The sequence below is a fragment of the Dysidea avara genome, chromosome 12, assembly GCF_963678975.1.
Source record: "Dysidea avara chromosome 12, odDysAvar1.4, whole genome shotgun sequence".
Lineage (NCBI taxonomy): Eukaryota > Metazoa > Porifera > Demospongiae > Dictyoceratida > Dysideidae > Dysidea > Dysidea avara.
Window position 1 is genome coordinate 15,163,380 of NC_089283.1, and position 22,165 is coordinate 15,185,544.

General features: G+C 37.1%; 2 protein-coding genes across 2 annotated transcripts in view; one reads left to right on the forward strand and one right to left on the reverse strand.

The window, feature by feature from the left end:
• Positions 1–3,181: 3,181 nt before the first annotated feature.
• The window catches only part of LOC136240680 (ragulator complex protein LAMTOR4-like), a 41,723-nt gene continuing 22,739 nt past the window's right edge, over positions 3,182–22,165 (reverse strand). The window contains exons 3-4 of the mRNA XM_066031703.1: positions 4,802–4,919; positions 3,182–3,337 (exon numbers count right to left, since the gene is read on the reverse strand). Of these exons, the coding sequence (XP_065887775.1) occupies positions 3,258–3,337; positions 4,802–4,919 (198 nt within the window). The 3' untranslated portion in view covers positions 3,182–3,257. The remainder of the gene's footprint in view (positions 3,338–4,801; positions 4,920–22,165) is intronic.
• On the forward strand, positions 10,973–12,075 carry LOC136240400 (uncharacterized). Its single transcript, XM_066031367.1, has 3 exons — positions 10,973–11,069; positions 11,121–11,199; positions 11,504–12,075. Exons 1-3 carry the CDS (start codon positions 11,022–11,024, stop codon positions 11,935–11,937), a joined length of 561 nt encoding a protein of 186 aa, XP_065887439.1. The 5' UTR covers positions 10,973–11,021; the 3' UTR covers positions 11,938–12,075.

The window sequence follows — 22,165 nt, forward strand, 5'->3', positions numbered from 1 at the left end:
AGCTACTATACGTGAAAATTGTAAATGCAGGAATGTGCAGTAGACATAAATATATAAAATGAAAGCAGTGTAGCATGGTTCCAGTAGGCCACTCCAAATAAATTCTCTATTTTCCTCAGACATATTTGAGCTTTACAATCCATTATTTGCCTGGCACAATCATAAAAAGTTGTATAAAAGCATTGTACCTTCCTTTTCAGTTGCAAAATAACAGAAACATGGACTTGTTAGCACTGCTGACATGTGAGTTGACACTGTTACAAGATAGCTTTTACTGAACATGTACAGAATGCAAGAATAACCGGAAAATAAAGGAAGAATACGGAATAATGGAATATTTAGAATGCGGATGCTGGATAGGAAACAAAGAATGCATTTGGAGTGGCCTTAAATGAATGCTTCTAAATGTGAGGCCCTTCATACATATTTCAAATAAATGTAAGGCAATACTTTTGACTATGTTCAGTATGTTGTCACTTGTCAACAACTCTCCGATATTTAGAAGTCTACTGTGGGGTCAAGCTCCTTCAAATTTATGATGGTATGAGTTTGTGTCAGGCAAGTCTTTAAATTGTCTTAGACACAGCCTGTAGGGTGTTGCAACTGAAGCCAATTCAAGTCTATGGCTTACAAGTATCTCATGTGTCCATCTCTAGAGTATACTTGCACAGTGTGAACCCTCACACTGTCTCAGGAAAAGTCACACTAGAAACTGTTCAACAGTGAGCAGCTCGGTGGGTTTGTTGAAGTTGCTGCTCTCCTTGACAAATTGATGGAGTTTGCCTGCAAGAAAATGTCAACAGCCTACCATTGCATCACATCAAAAATACCTAAGTGTATATTAACGATGTATGACATTGTGCATGATCAGTACAGTTGTTTGGGTGGACTTCAGCTCCAGCTCCTCCTGCACTCATGCTCATTCCGTATCTCTTGTTCTGGCACAATTGTGTCCAGTTTTGTCATTGTTAAAACTTTGGCATTGCTTTTGTTGCTGTGTTGTTAATATTTCTACATTTAAAATGTCTTTGTGTTTTGGGAGGCACCCTCATACAGGTCGGCTTTGTCTATTGGTGCCACCTGGTCTTTTGACAAGTAATTGTTGTACTACCGGTATGTAAAACTGACACATCTTAGGCCACTCCAAGTAGATTCATTGTTCATTGACCATAAAATGCATGCACAAGGGTGGGCAGTTTACTATGGCAACTGCTATTAATTTTAAAACCCGCACAACAGATATAACATAAAAGCTTGATGAGCTAAAACTTTTTAAACACATAGTTTAAAATCTTTAAACAGGCTGTAGGACCAGGTGTCCTACAGACCTTCTGCAGCGGTGCTTAATTAAAAAATAAATAAAATAGTACCTTAGACAATTACATGATAAAAATTAATAATGAATAAAATGTTCAGTCGACCATCTATGTGTGGTGGGAGCAATATGAATCTCTTTGGAATGGCGCGGCCATATTTAGATAATGCATGCTGTACAAATTATTCCCTCTGGTGTTTCAGCTATTATAGTGGTAGTATGAGTTTGCTGCCACTGCAAAAAGTTGACTTCATGTTGACAGAAAACATGGAGTGTCAATTTTGTTGTGGTCGCATGCGTGCACACACACAAGGCAAAAAGTTTTGGCAACTGTGCCAACCCAGTGAACCACTGAACCCTTCGTATCATTACTATGATTCCTACTGAAATGTAATTTTTTATATTATGATTTAGAACTGGTAAACCAATTCATACTACATCAAAAGAAAGAATGGTGTCGGCCAGACATAATATATACAGAGCTATAAGAATAGTATGAGAAGCACCTTTGCAATCAATCCAGCCATTACGAATGATTGTCATGGCTGCACTGAAGCAACTCCTACAGGGACCTTCACACCAATATTCCCAAACCCTTCTACCACTTAGTCACTGTGAGGTGCTCACCTCACTTAATTTTCACATTATAAAGGAAAGTCCAGTGTACATGTGTCAAACGATCAAGGAAAACCAATGTGTTTGAGCATATGACAGTCAAGCATGTTTTTACAGGAACCAAGAACAAGCAATTTTCATGTATTTGCATACCTCAGTAATGGCCAAACAGAAATGGCTCATTATTTACATATATGAAACATTACTTGGGGTAGGACATCGACCTCGCTTGCCAAATTTGAGTTTAGTCTAACTAATCTGAGTTGAGTTTAGTTTAGTCAAACTTGGTCTAACTAATAGATGTCTGCTTAGTTGATGATGCACAATTGAAAATAGTAAGAAGAAAATATCTTCACTGCCTGGCAGACTCCTGTAAGCATTCGAGCGTTAATCGAATGGCTGCAGGTTCGAGGCTGCCCAGGTCCAGTCATGGATTTTTTCTTCTTTCTCCTACTTTTCAAACACAGTTAATAATCTTAGGCCTTCTGGTATACAGGCTCTGCCTTTACCAGGTACTTTAATCATAATAAAAAAAACAACAATTGAATTGCACTGTTAAATCCCAATAGCTGCGTTAGACAGGTCACTTTGTACATGAATGACTCACTTGTACAATTACTATTTGAGACACTCAGGTGGCTGTTATCCTGATTAAGAAGCATTCTCTATACACCATTAACACAAGTTAGCTAATGTATAAATGTACAGGAGCAGTGTTGGGGGTAACGCGTTACGCAATAATTATTACTTTTGTGGTAACAAAGTAATATAACAAATGCTGTAAAAACAGGTAATATAACTCAAGTTACTTTACTTACAAATGTAACGTGTTACCTAAGTAATGAAGGTACTGTAAAGAGTCTAATATTACTTTAAGTAACGAAGTTTACTAATCTCGTTAGCAATCCACTGAGTAACGCCTAGCCACAACGAAGTAACAAAGCCTACTGAATGAAGCTTATTCACCAGCTTCTTGCTTATAACCAAGATTTGCACATTGTCCAGCAACGCAATCATGTCACGTGATAAAGTGGTGGTTTCATACGTGACAGCTTAAAGCTGTGGACACAAAGTAATATAATAATATTATGTAATATTATCATAGTTACTTTATTATATGGGTAATATGTAACTGTAACTAAATAGTTCAGTTGTAAATAATATGTAACGAGTTACCTTTAAAAAGTAACTGTCCCAACACTGTACAGGAGTATAATATTATGTAGTTTGAAATATGTAGAATTCACATGGTTAACCATTACAGATAATTGTTGTTGTTAATACAACATGCAATCAACATAATGCATAGTCCAATTCATGTTCTTGATTAGACTCTATTTCTTCTCTTTACTACAAACACTTTCTGGTTGGACACACATATCACAAGTGTGTGAGATCTGTAAGTGACTGAACAGAACAGAACAATTAATACTCAAGTTACATGACCATATGATACTATGACAGTTTTGCTAAAACTGTTATGAGTACTATTAGCTAGAGTGTCTAAAAATAATTTTTGGAGCATTGTATAAGGAACAAAACGTTATGAAATTGTGGTTGAGAGACTGACTTATTAGTAGCACAAGGTAAGCTTGAGTACCATGTGTGTGGTAAAAATCTGCACATTTCATAGATAAGTATCTTTCAAGAATTGATTAGTGAAATAATGCAACAAATCTTAAAGGACACTCTATCGATATTATTTACATCATGAAGCTGTTCAAATTAATGATTATTTGATAATGTATAGTGGGCTAAGGTATGTTGTAGTATTGTTCTACTAGTGCCTCTGTGAAAGGATAGAGAGTTACAGCTGTACGTAATTAATACTACACAACAACTTGAGTCATGTATCACAACCAGGTGGATTGTTTGACTATATAACCATCATGGTTGTCAAAGTGCTACACAGTGTAATCATCTGTCATGCTGGGAAAACTTTTTAGGCTGTATTCCACCAGCCTAACTATCGGTGTACAAGCCCAAATCCTGTTGTTTCTTTCCACTTGCCATAAAATTGTGTATAATTATGGTTATGTGATGATTTCATGGAATGTGAAATAATGGGGAGTTGAATGGCTTTGATGCCAATAGTTCCCTTTAAACCACTTTAAACCACTTATCACTTGCTATACCATCTTGTTTCCCATTTCATGCACAGAGAGTTGAGCATCTTTGTTAAATTTCTGTAGTTTAAAGGGAACACAAGTTACCCATGTTTGTTTACAATGCAGTAGATGTAAACAATATTGCTGTCATTTGAAATGTCTTCACATACAATACATTTATGTGAAGGAGTAGTAAATTTGCCAATTCATTTCAAACACTTTGAGGTACTGATGTACGTCCAAACACTGTAGACCTTTCTGCAAATTTAAGCATTCGTAGCATATAAGTGCTGTACAAATCAATTTTAAGGCATTAGTTAGTCAGTCAGTCAATAGAAAAATTCAGTCAAAATGAAAATTTATAGAAACTATGTTGAGTTATTCTGCAGGCATGTGCTGTATAATGGGGATCAACGTTCCTGTCAATAAATATCACTTAAAAACCAGCCTCACCTTACAACAACTTGGCAGTACTGGTTAGGCATAACCAAACAGTACTATATATTATGGCAAGAGCTTCGTAATAGTAATTACCATTATAACGATCATAGCAAAAAAATTTTTTTGCAAACTTTCTGGCAGAAATGCAACTGTTATTCATAGATTCCACTGTATAATTGTTTTGTTGCTATGACAACAATACTAATACTGCAACTGACAGAACATACCGGAAAGAATTAATAAAATACAGAACAGTGTTAATGAGACAAGACTTTTATGGGATATATGTATACTTTGAACAAGAAAATATAATTTCACTTACTAGACAGTCTGTTGAATGTTCCTTTCCTGTTAAAAGTGTTCATCAGTTTGTTACAAGACATGGCCATACGTAGAGCAATAGCTGCAGTATGTTCATCACCCAACAACTCTCCATCTGACTGTAATGGAGACACAACTAGTTACATCGGTACAAATGGAATACATGTTGACTTAGCTAGGTAGTGTACACATGTGACACAACTATTGTATGTGTTCAAGACAATAGATTTATTGGAGTTACCAGTGAAACATGTGAAGAATATTTGCAACCTCTGATAATCAAAATAACTGCATTCGGTTTATGTATACACAAAAACAATTTCAGTAATTTGTTCTGTTATCAAGTACCACTAGTCTGAAGGCATTGGTCAGTCAATCAGTCAGTCAGTCGGTTGGTTCGTCAGTTGGTCAGTCGGTCCATCAGTCAGTCAGTCGTTTGGTCAGTCAGTCAGTCAAGTGGTAGAAAAATCCATTTAAAAAAAAATTCATATTGTACTGAAGGCATTTTAGGACTTGGTTATACCTAACTAATACCGCCAAGGCGCCAGGAAGGTATTGCAAGGCTGGTTTAGGGTGATCGTTAGGGACCCGCCAATTATGCTCATAATTTTACCTATTATGCTATGCTGCACTGCTCAAAAATTCACCCATTATGCATAAATTAATGCTCAATATTTACCTATTATGCTCGATTATGCTCAATGTTCATGCCTTAGTTCATATGCTTTGCTACTAGTTTAACACTGTATAGAAAGAAAAAAATGAGTGGCTGAAACACAAATAATAAATTCTTGCTGCATGCCTGCATGTAAGAGAAAAGATCTATATACTCTAATAGAACAGTCAGTTTGATGATTGCTCTATTAGAATTACTGACTGCTCTATTACAGTATATTGATCTTATTTTGCAATTGTCATTTTCCAGCAAGAATTTACACTATCGTACAAATATTTAACTTATTATGCTGGCATTATGCTCAATGCTTTTAGGTACCTATTATGCTCAAAATTATGCCAGCATAATCGGCGGGTCCCTAGACTGATCGTTTTTGCCCAGAAAAGCCCGATCCCTAATATATAGCACTACTGTACTGTATGATGATTACTTTTGTATGGTGATATATAATTTCAAGCTTTTCCTAACCAACCACTCATAGTAAGCAATACAGACATCCTTGTACAATGTGCTGCAAATGGCATTAAATAGAACCAAAATATGCAAACACAACTTTAAGCTGTAACAAAATCTTGTACAATGTTTGCCACTCTTAAGTACACACATCCCTTCATGCAGTGCACAAAGAGAAAGACTTACTCCTTCACAAAAAAGTCGATCTCTACAAACTGTCACATATCATTGACTTCAGATTAGCATGCCAGCCAGCACACACAAACAAGTATATTTTCTCAAATTTTGTAAACCAGGCGTGTGTCTCTACAACAAGCTTACAGCTCATACATTCATTTAAAAATAAATGTACGTTGCAATTTGATTTTGTAAAGACTTGATTTGCTAAAGCTTGTTGGAACACACCAGAGAGACACTGATATTTAATCATTCACTTTAGCGCAGGAGCATGATGAAGCCATTTCAGTAATAAACAGTCACATGGGAGTAATAATCTAGTCAGATAGCTAATTAAGTAACTGTGACTAACTGAGCAGAAAGTAAGAGGTATCGTGGTAGTGGAATTGAATGTATGTATCAGACAAAGGCTCTTGCAGTTTCTACATGTGGACTGTTGACCACCTTTCTGTTCTCAGAGTTACAAATTTCTATGGAAACATCATAGAAAGTCATTAGGCTACATTTTAAGCACTGTTCCAGGTTTGTAGTCAGTTATTCTTACAGGGACCACCAACACAAGCTATTATCCACATATATTTATTGACTGCTCTCACGATAACTTTCCACCTGATAACTCTACCCAACTCATCAGCCTCCACCCACCAAATTTCAGCTAGATGGGTGGATTGCAAAATACAGTTGCAAAGCAATAACGCCTTTGTCAACACAGCAAGGGCTATAATCACTTGTCATCACATCAGATTATATCTACATACTTGCTTGTGCTTTCTGCAAGTTGCATGCATGGTGAACTAGGTCACATGTGGCTGAATTTTTTATGGTTTTACCTCCAGAAAATGGCAGCACTTAGCTCACAAATTAACAAGTGTGTCTAACCATGGATTTCTTCACACTGGCTGTAAAATTGTTTTAAACAATAGATAATTTACAGGAAAGTGCCTAGAACAGTTGACAAGATTCAGTAAAAAGATAGGTCTGCATGACACTTCCTTGATATGGCCGGTACAGTAAGGTGGCCTTATTTACTATGAAGATGCATGGCCAGTGATTTAAGACATACGTATGTAAGTACACTTTTACAACAATAACAACAACAACAACAACAAAGATATGCACTGGTCGATAATTCACTACTTGCTTTGAGTTTCAACTACGTATTTAAGTACACTGTAGGTTAGATTATCTGCAAGTAAAAGTATTGTACTCTGTGTAAAGCCAGACATAGCTACCAAAACTGCAGCTTTGTTGACATCAAAGGCTTCTTGTTTACATTCAAAGTTCACAGTTCAGCCACTGTGAACACATACATGTGCTCCATTCTTTCCCTACAGCACTTGTAGTCCACCCACCTTGTAACAAGTAGTTGACTATACAACTACTATTGTTGATTTGAATTTTCCACTAGAATTATGGGATGTATTTTTGCTTACGTAGCTCTGAATGGATCCTTTCAAGTAAAGACTGTTCTGAAGATGGTAACTTTAGCATGGTATGATGGTGTAGTTAATCCTTTACATATGATCATCCAATACAATGTATGTTGTTTATTATTTCAATGGAATATTTACAGTTCTTTCACAATTTTAAATATACAAAAAACATTACACAGGTACTAAATACTGTACATATATGTGAGGTGATTATGGTAAGTAGATTGTCCAAAGTCTGTGATTAACAAATTACACCATTGCTCCAGACAACAAGACAATACTGCCTAATCAAATAATTAGCCCACTCTTACAACACAGAACCTTTATTGTTAAGGACAGCACCAACATATGTAGAATAAAATTAATGAGCTTATGAAAGTGGATTGTATACCAAAGAAAGAAAACCTTGCTATTCACATCATATGCATGTACACGCACTTGGTGGACAGAATTCTACCAATATGCAATAAAACCTACAAAACAAAGATTATATGCACATCACAAAATTGAAACAATGTAGGAACTCAGTATGGACCTTATCCACACTGACATCACAACATAAAAATGGCAGCAATAGTGTGGGCACTTTGTACAGGGTTGTATTGGGAGAGATAGTGCTTTGCTACGATAACTTTTATGTACAGCAGGAAGAGACAAGGTGAGGTATACATACTTAATTACAAGACAAAAATGCGTGCAATTTTGTATCCATATCAAAACCACGGACTGGTGGGATTCTTTTGTATCACCACATCATGCTTACTAGCCTCTTACATTCATTCTCCAATGATCCATGTTGTGAAAGCTGCAAACAATGTTCATTTTGGTTACTCAAAAGAAAGCATGGCGAAATGTCCACACTACCACGGCCATTTTGTCAATTATGACATCAATGTGAATAAGGTTCATACGTGACAAACTCTACCACCACACACCAGACAATTCCAATAGCACATTACTTTAGTCCATACGCCAACCTACTATTCATGTCCATACACTCGTACAATATATTCACAGTAACTCACAGGTCAAGTAAAGGAGTTACATTATCAAAGGATGTTATACAGCAAGCAGTGTTGGGCAAGTTACTTTATAAAAGTAACTAGTTACATATTACATATTACTTGCAACAGAACTATTTAGTTACAGTTACATATTACCCAAAAAATAAAGTAACTGTAATAATATTACATATTATATTACTTTGTGTCCACAGCCTTAAGCTGTCACGTGTAAAACTACCACCTTATCATGTGACATGATTGCGTTGTTGGACAATGTGGAAATGTTGGTTATAGCTATGCTCCGCCCACTACACAGCATTACAAACGAAGAAGCATTTCTACCAGTGGCTATGGAAAATACGGACAATAAGCATAATAGCCAACACGAACATGCATTTGGCTATTGCAATATTTTTATTTAGAAGTTGTGCACAGTTGGTCCCCTTCAAAGCCACTCTACATTCGTTGGTTTAAGATTTCAGAGCTGCACTGAAATGCAAGAGTTTCCATGCTTAATTAGTGAAATAATTATATACTTTCTTTTGTGATTTTAATTCACTTTGTAATTCATCAATGACTAATAGTTTTATAATTCATCAATCGTTAATAGTTTTGTGAATTACCAATAAGTAAAAATTTCAGAGACAGGTTTCACTGTAAGTACATATAGAAGTTACTAACAAAGAAATGTTTAACCACAACTGTACATACAGAAGTACATAAAGATTGACTGAAATTGAATGCCATTTAAACATATTGCTTATAGCAGCAAAACATCCAAGAAGTGTTTTCATAATTCAATCACGTTGAGATACGTATGAAACAACAAAGTCTAGTAATGTCACATTGTGGTGTACAGTGTAAGAACCGAAGGTACAGTACTGTTGTTATTAGCACATTACAATGGAAAGAACATGAAAAATCTATTGTGTGGGTAGCAATACAAGCTCACTCTTTTAAGTTCCACAATAGTTAAACTTATGGAGTTGGTCTGAAGACATTTTTGGGCTTAGCTGTGCCTAACCAATGCTACCAAGCTGTCATGAAGGCAAATTAAGGCTGATTTTAGGGTGATAATTTTGGCTGGAAAAGCCCATTTCTTCATGGAGCCTACCAAGATGAGTTCTACTGGTAAATGACAACTGTGCTTTTGTAGATTATGCTTCATCGTGCATCTCTAGTAAGACTTGTTTTGGTATGTTTACAAAACTGTGGTTAGAAGTGCCAAGAAACAAGTGATGATGTACAGTAACTACACATCACTGTTAGAGCTACTTGAGTAGTTTCTCAAGGTCATTAGCTTTCTGCATACGTATGGTCTAAATTATATGAGTGGAACCTTCACAAGTACTGTACGTATTGTTCTACCTGAGTGCTTATAATAAATAAAATATGTGCAAGCATTGCTGATAGGTTATATGTCTCTGTGTGAAATACGTGTTGCATCTCCTCTATGAACTGTGTAGGCGGTTTGCCTCCAATGTCCATGATTAACAAATTACACTGTTATCCTGTGTACTAAATAAAACAATGTTATCTTAACATCATAATGATCTATGCAATAATATAATCAACAACCTTAATCACATAATGGGTCTTTTTTCTGTGCAGACAGACTACTCTTGCCAACCACAAATATTTAACCAGCTAAATAATGTACATAGCTCTACCTGCATGTTCAGACTCTGGTCTCACTAAATGGGTTGGTGGTAAAACCCTGGTGTTAGTAACAATGGATGAACATATACATTACATGCACTGAAACAGCAGTTTGGAATAATGACAGTGCTGGAGCCAACCCAAGACCACAGATTACTCACTACTCCATTTATGAAGCTGGCAAAAGAAATGCATGTCATTTATAAACGACTTGACACCTTGCATCATCAGTCAAAAGAACTGGGACACAAAGGAGGACAAAGGTAAGTCCATGATGCATGTATTGTACACACTGCAGTTGGTGAAAAGGCATGTCTCAGGATGAAGCGATGTTGAACAGTGAAAAAAAAAGCGAAAAAAAAAGCGAAAAAAACAAAACCTTGCGGCAAACATAACAACAATGTAATACATTTAACCCCATAAATATGTGTTGACCATAAACTCAACTTATGTTTCTTGAAGATTGAAGATAGTGTGGTATGTAGAACTATAGATAGAGTAAATGTGGGAAGTCAGAGCCTGTCTACTTTCTTGCTCTCAATGTGGACTAGGTCCCTATATTGTTGCTTGATGAATGTACTTTACCTCACAGCTAATGGGGCTAACCCATATTGACAAATTCTTGGGAAGCATGTACTACTAAAGACAACACATCCACCCTTGTTTACTATTGATACCCACTAATCCATTAATACTGCCCACTAACAACATGAATTATGACGACAAAATACAATAAACTATGACAGAGACCTAGTATAAAAGGGATACAGCTTGACCAGAAAGAACATGTGAAGTCAGCATCTAAAGCAAGCAGAGAAAATGATGCTCTCAAGTTTGCTGCTTACTGTGGCGTGCTGCATTTTCCTGGTAAGCAATAAGCTAATATTTAATATGAAAGGTTTTGGTTATCTTTGATAGGTTGGAAGTGCAAATGGAACGGTAGACCTCTTCTCTCGTAGAACCAGTTCCTCTGATGTCGGAGAAACTTATAAGATAAGTTAGTACTCAGTCTACATATGCATGTTAATAGGCAGTACTATTTTTAGTATACGATATTTCTTTCGTGTTAGTTTTCTACCAGTTTTAAATTAAGCCTGCATATACCGGTGTGAACAGTTAGCTTAAATGGTTAAAAAGTTTTGGTCCTACGTGTTATACTCAAACAGCAAGTATTAAAAACTTACATAGACAAACCTTGTTACCAAATTAGAAGTTAAAATACTCATACCTTCAGTAACTACACCTACACATAAAAAAAAATATATGACAATAGTATTAATATGATGCTCTTATTTCTAAAGGTAATTCCAAAGCCACCAAAGAATACAAAGATTTAATCAGACCAAGGCGTTACCCCCACTGCACAAGTGGACCTTTCAGAAGAGATTACTACCAGAGTGGATACTTCTACTATCCACCAGTCAAGGTCTGGTTGTGTGATGATCTGTACTGCAAGCGTCCTGGCAAATGTGTACCCACCCGTGTACGTCACTTCTATCGATGGGTTGTTGTGTACAAGTGCTCAAGCCGATATTGCTACTTTTATGGAATCCGATACTTAAAATTCACCCATCACTTGAGCTGCAAATGTGCCGAGTGCACTAGTGATGCACATTGTCGTTGGCCTAAGAAGTGCAACAGATACACATGGACCTGTGAATGCCCTGCTACTGGATCATGCCATCGAGGCTACACATGGAATCGCTACAAGTGCAAGTGTGTGAAGAAGTACTGAAGGACCAAGGAAAATCGGACTGTCACATGAGTACACTAGAAACTTTAGAACTGTTACAAAAATGTTTTGTGTAATATCTGCATACACATTGTATTCACCACCATGCATTAAAAATTTATCAAAGAAAAGTTTAACATAGGACTTTACGTATATCATGGGATAGCCTAACTAACATACCAAACACACTCAACACATCCCACTTCAAGAGCACACCTAGTCTATCATGATAAAGTAGTTAGTATCTTCCAATGACAGTAAACAGGACAGTTACTAGCTCATTATGACCATAGCGGGACAATTGGAAACCAAAATGTGGTCAGTACTGGCTGGTAATAAAATAATGGGAGCTATATATATACAGTTAAAAATGGAAAGAATGAAGAAACAAGATTACAAATCCACATTGATGCAATAATCAGAAGCACAATAAGACTGACTAATTAAGACTGTGGAAGACACCATATATACTGACTGCTTTTAAACAGTTCATTTAAAAGGTACACAATATTCTGAAAAAAAAAAAAAAATAATAAACAACAACATACAGTATAACCACAGTATGGTGCACTGTTTTTAAACCATTTTCATGCCATGTACGTATCTGCCGGTGGTGTCCATGGTACTAGTTTATACAAAGAATATAGGTGTGTGGGATCTGTATGCATTTAGGAACACATATAACACAAAGCTCTGCCACAAGCCAATAATTACATACTGTAACTGTTTTTTAATGCATATGCTTCTCACACAACAAGTTATCAGGTGGATTTGAATAAAACAACAACGATAGTACAAACTACAGACCTAGGAGTAATACTTAAACAAAATGTGAAATTATAAAATTAGCTATAGAATTACGAGAGTATTCAACTACTCTAGTAAAGCTTCATTTATTTAACAGAAAGAGTTTAGATAGCCAGTATTTGGATAACCAAAGTTTACGTTATGAAGATTTTGGTCCTATGTGACTATGCGGTTGTGACTTCACACTGCATGGTTCTGTTGTAATACCATCAGACCAACAAACACACATAAAACAAATGCACCTTTTCTAAAAAACTTTAAGTGTGAGCATGGCTGAGCCAGACACTAAGAACGCTCATTTAAGGACATTTAGATCTTTAATTTTGGCTGTAGGGTAATTTCTCTGTGTGAAGGGAAATGATGCAACCCCAGTCTTCCTTAAACTGCATGGGTATAGCAAGACTAAATTTGGTATTGTTTGCATAATACTGTAATCAAATAGACTACATCATTGTTCAGTGTACATAAGACAATGTCACCTTAAAGGCACAATAGTTATATTATATAATTTGCATGTTTCGCGTATGCACACAAGCATGGCAGCACACACACTTTTACCTAACTGTGCAAGTATCATTCCTTTGATTGACTGGAACAAAATACTAGATACTGCACCAATCGTGTAGAGTACTTTAATCTCAAAAATGACATTTGTGGTCTACAAAGACAACAAAGAATCGAACGGAACTTGTTGCAAGGTGATAGGAGCAACCGTTATCATGTCATGGACCACTTTATTTAGGTATGCAAAGGGTTTGGGTGCTTCCTTACCAAAAATTTATTTACACGGCTAGTTTTGGTCTCACCATTCAGTGTTAGGGTAAAACCCAAGGTATTATTTTAATCTTTATTACACTACAAGTAGAATAACAAAAAATTGTATAGCCATCGGACAGATGCTTCAAAAGTTACAGTGTTTTGTGCAAGGCATATTATTATAAGTTTGAATCCAGTTTTCTTGGTTTAAAGGTTAAGACAATGACTTCTAACGGTCATTCTAGTCAGGTCGAACTTTTATACTATACAGTTCCTAGTCAGATCTTAATGTAGTTTTTATTCTTCATTTAAGCTTCTCCAAGTAGCCCAGCGAACAGGCTTTCAACCAACATGTAGTTTTAGACTATGAGAATTGTCACTGTACATCACCTAATGTCGCCATGCAAGCCCATATTGTGTAAACAAGCATTCCCCATAAGTTATCTGCAGGTTTAAGGGTTAAGCAAGCAGAGAAAATGACACTCTGAAGTTTACTGTTCACTGTGATGTGCTGCATTCTCCTTGCAAACAAAGTGAATATCATGTGAGTATGGCATGAAACATTGCATTTCTTGATGTTGAGAGTGCACATGGAATAGACCTCTATTCTTCTTGTACCAATAATTCCCAAGTGGAAACTTACAAGATAAGTCATTACAAATACAAGTAGAAGGAAAAATTAAGAATTTTAAGTTGGGAATATAAAAAGTGGTGAAACAGGAAGGTTGCCTATACTTGCAGATATTCTAGTGGAAATAACCCCCAAACTTCAGTATACTAACCATGACTGAATTAGGGATTAAATGTCCACCAGTATATAGGCAATCTTCCTTGTTTCACCGTTTTTTAGCTATTCCCTTGTTTCACAACTTTTTTTTTCTTTGATCCTAATACAACTTAAAATTCCTAATTTTTGTTTACTGTAAAATAACAAAATGAACCCATGTATACACCACATAAAAGAAAGAACAGTGCCAGGAATGCCATAAAAGTAATCTTGAGTCAGAATGCGTACCCCAACAATCAATTATGTAACGGAAAGGGAGGTGGCCATTACACTTTGTTTTCAGCTATGCTCCACCCACTACGCAGCATTACAAACAAAGAAGCATTTCTGCCAGTTGCTATGGAAAATATGGACAATAAGCATAATAGCCAACACGGAGATGCATTGGGCTATTGCAATTTTTATTTTATTTTAGAAATTGTGCACAGTTGGTCCCTTTCAAAGTAACTCTACATTCGTTGGTTTAAGATTTCAGAGCTGCACTGAAATGCAAGAGTTGCTATGCTGCATTTCCATTATGGTATCTTGAGCACAGTATGGATATGACACTTCTTATTGTTTTACTGTGATTTAATATCGTGCTTGTTTCAGTAGTTTCTATCAACGTGCTATGGTCTCTACTCTAGTTGAAAATTCCAAATTTTTCTGTGTACTTATTTGTTAACCATTTTTGTAAATAATTATGACTGGTGAATCCATGCATACCGCATCTGAAATAGCATTGTGCACCCCAATTATCATCTGAAAAGTGAAGTATCCATTGCGTTTCATTGTCAGTTATGTTCAACCCGTTATGCAGCATTTCGAATCAAGAACTATTTGAAAAGCATCTCTGCAATCCACGCATAACGAAAGAAAAAAATGGTGCTGCACGCCCCAGTAATCATCTGGAAAGTGAAGTATCCATTAAGTTTTGTTGTTGGCTATGTTCAACCCGTTACACAGCAGTACGAATCAAGATCAGTTTGAAAAGCACCTCTGTTATTAAAATAGCCACTATGAAAAATACAGACCATTTCCGTTACGAAGAAAAGCCATCACGTGCTATTGCCAAATCGACATTTTTTGCTGTCAGCAAAGATGAATGGGACACAAAGGAGAGCACTGGTAAGTCCATGAAGAATGCATTGTACATACTGCGGTATGCCAAAAGGCACCTGTCGGGCCGAAGTGAAGTTGAACAGTGAAATAATCAAGCACATAGTCGTAGACATTATCAAGTTACGCTTGTCTGAAGGCATCAGTCAGTCAGTCAGTCAGTCAGTCAGTCAGTCAGTCAGTCAGTCAGTCAGTCAGTCAGTCAGTCAGTCAGTCAGTCAGTCAGTCAGTCAGTCAGTCAGTCAGTCAGTCAGTCAGTCAGTCAGTCAGTCAGTCAGTCAGTCAGTCAGTCAGTCAGTCAGTCACTGGAAAATTCTGTTAAATACATTTTTTTTTAAAAATTCTGTAGCAACTTGTTGAAAGCCTTCGGGTTGATCTGAAAAGCTTGTTTGGGCTTAGTTTTACCTAACCAATACTGCCTCATCGTTGTCAGGGGAAATTGAGGCTGTTTTTTTTTGGGTGATATTATTTTGTGGACCACGCCTACTCCTTTGTGGTCCCTACTATACAGTACTATCGTACCGTATAATTAAGGACCAGACATTAGCTGTATTGTTGTACTACATAAAATACAGTAAGTATACACCTGTAGATCATGGTGACACTTACATACATATGTTGGACTTTACTAATACATTTACACTCATGTCTTCATATGCTCACAAGCATGCAAATATGCACTGTTTCGACCAAACTGTGAAAGTTAGTTTTTTCATTCTTTTGCTTGACTGAACAAAATACTAGAAAACGGAATCCACTAAACTCAAAAATGACATTTGTGGTCTACAAAGACTACACATCCACCCTTGTTTACAATTACCAGTTACTAATCCACTATAACTGCCCACCAGCACAAGAATTACCTGTCATGTGACAACAAAAACTATGACAAGGAACTGTACAGTATAAAAGGAGTACAACCTGACTAGAACAAGCACATGAAGTCGCTGTCTTGAGCAAGCAGAGAAAATAATGTGTGCTCCAGTTTGCTGTTCACTGTGATGTGCTGTGTTCTCTTTGTAAGCAAAGCAAATACTGTATGTGTGTGGTACGAAAGGTTGCATTTCTTGATAGGTTGAGAGTGCACATGAAATAGACTTCTAGTTCCTCTCGTACCCTCGTACCAATAATTCCCAAGTGGAAGCAGCTTACAAGATAAGTCATTATAAATACAAACATGCCTTAATTAGTATTGTCTGATTATAGGATTGGTAAATACGCTATACAACCTAGTTTAAAATTATATACAGCATGAATCTCAATCTAACAATCATACTAGTTTAGCAATAGGGATTACTCATGCATTGAATTACTCATCAACAACTTTGACTTTAAAAGATATATTAAAATGATTATAGGATTGGTAAATACGCTATACAACCTAGTTTAAAATTATATACAGCATGAATCTCAATCTAACAATCATACTAGTTTAGCAATAGGGATTACTCATGCATTGAATTACTCATCAACAACTTTGACTTTAAAAGATATATTAAAAGAATCAAGACACACGATGGTGTGTCGTGCGGCCCAAGAAGCCGGCGCGCCACACCGTGAGTATATTAACAGGAAGAAAGAAAACGCAATTTTCACACCTATGTAGCTCTGTGATTCCTTATCCGATTGGAACCAAATTTGCTAGAGACGTGCCGCCCAGTTAGGGGAGTCTACATACCAAATTTGAAGAAAATCGCTCCAGCCATTTCCGAGATACGAGCGAACAAAATTTCGTTTTAATTTCTTCGTTTTTTTCTTCTTCTTCTTCATCTTCTTCATTTCGCACACTTCGCAAAATTCGCCATAAAACACGAACGCATGCTCGGATTGGGCTGAAATTTGGTACACTTAAAGGGCTCATTAAGGCGGATCTCCGTACCAACTTTGGTAGGAATCCGATAAACATTCACGGAGTTATGACGGATTATTTGCGTAAAATAAGGTCGAAAGTCTGTCACGCCTACAGGGTAAACCCATTGGAGGAATCAGTTGAAAATTGATATGTGGATGGAGCAACCATCGTAGGAGTGCCTTTTTGTGGTTTGAAAGGAATCGGGATAAAGACCATGGAGATATGACACATAACCCAACCTGTGTCAAAATTACGCGATCGATTTTTATGAATAAAAAAACTATTAGTTTTCGTGTCTACCAGGAAAACCGCTTAGAGCAACGAGCTGAAAATCAGTATGTAGCTGGAATAATCATCATAGAAAGTTCTTGCAGTAGTACAGAAGAATCGCATTACAAATCACTGAGTTATGATTCGAAAGGCAACTACGTGCAGCAAATGCGAGATCGAGATACTCTAATAGAACAGTCACCATAATAAAGCATTCAGCTGCATGTATAATTTACACAGTTATATTACATTGCAAGTTATTCTGTAGGGAATTCAGCTACAAACAAGTCACCCTGTAGTCAGATCAGCTAAAAGAAGGTACCTAATAGAGCGTTCAGCTACAAAGAAGCCATCATATAGAGAGTTCAGCTCAAATAAATCACCCTGTAGAGAATTCAGCTACAAACAAATTGCCCTGTAGAGAGATCAGCTAGAAGAAGTTACCTTGTAGAGAGTTCAGTTACAAAGAAACAATCATGCAAAGAGTTTAGCTGCAAACAAATCACCCAGTAGAAAGTTCCGCTATGAACAGATCACACTATAGAGAGTTCAGTTAGAAACAAGTTATCCTGTAGAGAGATCAGCTAGAAGAAGTCACATTGTAGAGAGTTCAGTTACAAAGAAACAATCATGCAAAGAGTTTAGCTGCAAACAAATCACCCAGTACAAAGTTCCGCTATGAACAGATAACACTGTAGAGAGTTCAGTTAGAAACAAGTCATCCTGTAGATAGATCAGCTGGTAGAAGTCACTTTGTAGAGAGTTCAGCTACAAAGAAACCACCATGTAAGAGAGTTCATATGCAAACAAATCACCTGTAGAGAGTTCAGCTAGGAACAAGTCACCCTGTACAGAGATCAGCTAGAAACAAGTCACCCTGTAGAGAGTTCAGCTAGAAGAAGTTACATTGTAGAGAGTTCAGCTACAAAGAAACTACCATGTAGAGAGTTCAGCTGCAAACAAATTGCCCTGTAGAGAATTCAGCTACAAACAAATCACCCTGTACAAAGATCAGCTAGAAGAAGTTACCTTGTAGAGAGTTCAGCTACAAACAAATCACCCTGTAGAGGGTTCAGCTACAAACAAGTCACCCTGTAGAGAGTTCAGCTAGAAGAAGTTACATTGTAGAGAGTTCAGCTACAAAGAAACTACCATGTAGAGAGTTCAGCTGCAAACAAATTGCCCTGTAGAGAATTCAGCTCCAAACCAATCACCCTGTAGAAAGATCAGCTAGAAGAAGTTACCTTGTAGAGAGTTCAGCTACAAACAAATCACCCTGTAGAGAGTTCAGCTAGAAACAAGTCACCCTGTAGAGAGATCAGCTAGAAACAAGTCACCCGTAGAGAGTTCAGCTAGAAGAAGTTACATTGTAGAGAGTTCAGCTACAAAGAAACTACCATGTAGAGAGTTTAGCAGCAAATAAATCGCCCTGTAGAGAATTCAGCTACAAACAAATCACCCTGTAGAAAGATCAGCTAGAAGAAGTTACCTTGTAGAGAGTTCAGCTACAAACAAGTCACCCTGTAGAGAGTTCAGCTAGAAGAAGTTACATTGTAGAGAGTTCAGCTACAAAGAAACTACCATGTAGAGAGTTCAGCAGCAAACAAATTGCCCTGTAGAGAATTCAGCTACAGACAAATCACCTTGTAGAAAGATCAGCTAGAAGAAGTTGCCTTGTAGAGAGTTCAGTTACAAACAAATCACCCTGTAGAGAGTTCAGCTAGAAACAAGTCACCCTGTTGAGAGATCAGCTAGAAACAAGTCACCCTGTAGAGAGTTCAGCTAGAAGAAGTTACATTGTAGAGAGTTCAGCTACAAAGAAACTACCATGTAGAGAGTTCAGCTGCAAACAAATTGCCCTGTAGAGAATTCAGCTACAAACAAATCACCCTGCACAAAGATCATCTAGAAGAAGTTACATTGTAGAGAGTTCAGCTACAAACAAATCACCCTGTAGAGAGTTCAGCTACAAACAAGTCACCCTGTAGAGAGATCAGCTAGAAACAAGTCACCCGTAGAGAGTTCAGCTAGAAGAAGTTACATTGTAGAGAGTTCAGCTACAAACAAATCACCCTGTAGAGAGTTCAGCTAGAAACAAGTTACCCTGTGGAGAGTTCAGCTAGAAGAAGTTACATTGTAGAGAGTTCAGCTACAAAGAAACTACAATGTAGAGAGTTCAGCTGCAAACAAATTTCCCTGTAGAGACAAACAAATCACCCTGTAGAAAGATCAGTTAGAAGAAGTTACCTTGTAGAGAGCTCAGCTAGAAACAAATCACCCTGTAGAGAGTTCAGCTAGAAACAAGTCACCCTGTAGAGAGTTCAGCTAGAAGAAGTTACATTGTAGAGAGTTCAGCTACAAAGAAACTACCATGTAGAGAGTTCAGCTGCAAACAAATTGCCCTGTAGAGACAAACAAATCACCCTGTAGAAAGATCAGCTAGAAGAAGTTACCTTGTAGAGAATTCAGTTACAAACAAATCACCCTGTAGAGAGTTCAGCTAGAAACAAGTTACACTGTAGAGAGATCAGCTAGAAACAAGTCACCCTGTAGAGAGTTCAGCTAGAAGAAGTCCCATTGTAGAGAGTTCAGCTACAAAGAAACTACCATGTAGAGAGTTCAGCTGCAAACAAATTGGCCTGTAGAGAATTCAGCTACAAACAAATCACCCTGTAGAAAGATCAGCTAGAAGAAATTACCTTGTAGAGAATTCAGCTACAAACAAATCACCCTGTAGAGAGTTCAGCTACAAACAAGTCATCCGGTAGAGAGATCAGCTAGAAGGATCACCTTGCAGAGAGGTCAGCTACAAAGAAATCACCATGCTTCATCTTTTCTTCTTCCTGTAGTAAAGAAAAAATGACAGGTTAAAAAGCCCTAAAGCCGGCCATAGGCCGGCTTTGGGGTATACAAATACAAAAAGAAGTGAAATCTAATCCAAAACAGCCAAGCTGTAAAAAAAGAGTGCGGCCCTGAGAAAGGCTATGGTGAAAAAAGATGTGAAATCCAAGGTGGCGGCCAAGAAATGGCTGTGATGGTAGGTTAATGGTAAATATTTTAATAACAACAATTCAGGTGAATTTGGTGCCGCTAGGTCTTGGCACAAAATTCACTTGAATTGTCGTTATTAAAATTTTTACCATTAACCTACCATCACAGCCATTTCTTGGCCGCCACCTTGGATTTCACATCTTTTTTCACCATAGCCTTTCTCAGGGCCGCACTCTTTTTTTACAGCTTGGCTGTTTTGGATTAGATAGCTACAACAGCGTGATTGTAAAAAAACATGATACGTAGTTTGCTCCTAATGGTACTAGTGATGCACTAATACCGATGCTAGTATCGGTATCGGCCCTATTTTGGCGGTATCGGACTTGTATCGGTAAAGCTATAAAAGCCCGATACCAACTGATACTTTAAATGACATCATTAAATTACTTATCAAGATGGCGGCGTACATAGCACATCAAACAGAGTTGAGCAAAAGCTGATATAAGCCATGAATTCCTTAAAAGAAGCCAGCCACTAGCATTATTTGGAAACCTGAAGTAAGCCACGAAATAAGATTCATTGAAGCCATAAACTATTATCTTCATGCAAATTAATAGCCACAAAACCAGCAAACTGCACTTGATGAGATTAGCAAATGAGTTTAGTAATAAGTTAAATCACTAGCTGGTTCTTGTGAGAAACACCTGTGGGGAAAAGTATTGGTATCGGCCATTTCCGGAATCAAATGTATTAGTATCAGATCAGTAGTGAAAAAGTGATATTGGTGCATCACTAATTGGTACAGGCAATTTCAACCAGAGCACAAAGGTCTTGTCCCTAAGTTTACACCAAACACATGCCCAAATGGGAACGTGCCAAACACAGATGTGCCTCATGTCCATACCACAAATGTCCTTTAGGATTTTACTTTGATACGAGGTTGTGCAAATGTATTAGAAGCAATCGATCCACAGCTAATGTTCCAATTGTAAGACCACAGCTAACCTGGATTGTCAGACACTGAAGTGGCTACTGATATTCATCGATTGATAACTTGTATATAGAAGGTCACATAGACTTGCAATTTAGATTGTGGAATGCTGACATCATAAAGAACAAAATGGTATAGGAGTTTCACTGATTGGGATGTTCCTTCATCAAATAATGATTTAAACGCAGTGTGTAATTCATGAAATGTTTGATATCCTTGAGATTTGTGAAAACTCTGTAGATTCCAGTAGTGTGAAAAGTTTATTCATTCACAAGTGGAGTCTTCAAGTAATCTAAAGGCAATTATTGTTGATTGAGGACAGATTTTCAACCAACTAGAGAAACAGCGCTAACTGTTTTATTGTTAACATCTGTGTATATGTACAGCAGTTTCGTTGCCACAACAGTTGTTACGTAAACATTATGTGTTTTTCATGTGTAATTTTTAATATTGTCACTATTGTGGCTTAAAGAGATACAAGAGAGAGTATCACTGGATAGTAGTGTTGCACCGATGATCGGTTCAATAATCGGTATCGGGCCGATATTGGCTACTAGCCGATTAACCGATATTGGCTACTAGCCGATTAATCGGTTTTGATTAAATCAAGGCCGATGTTAATCTCCACTGCGCTGTGTAGTACAATGATGTGGGGGAGACTAGACATAAGTTATTTGGC

Coding starts and splice junctions, on each gene's coding strand:
- LOC136240400 (XM_066031367.1), top strand. CDS start 11,022: ATGATGCTCTCAAGTTTGCTGCTTACTGTGGCGTGCTGCATTTTCCTG. Junction 11,070..11,120: donor TGGCGTGCTGCATTTTCCTG/GTAAGCAATAAG, acceptor TATCTTTGATAG/GTTGGAAGTGCAAATGGAAC. Junction 11,200..11,503: donor CGGAGAAACTTATAAGATAA/GTTAGTACTCAG, acceptor TTATTTCTAAAG/GTAATTCCAAAGCCACCAAA.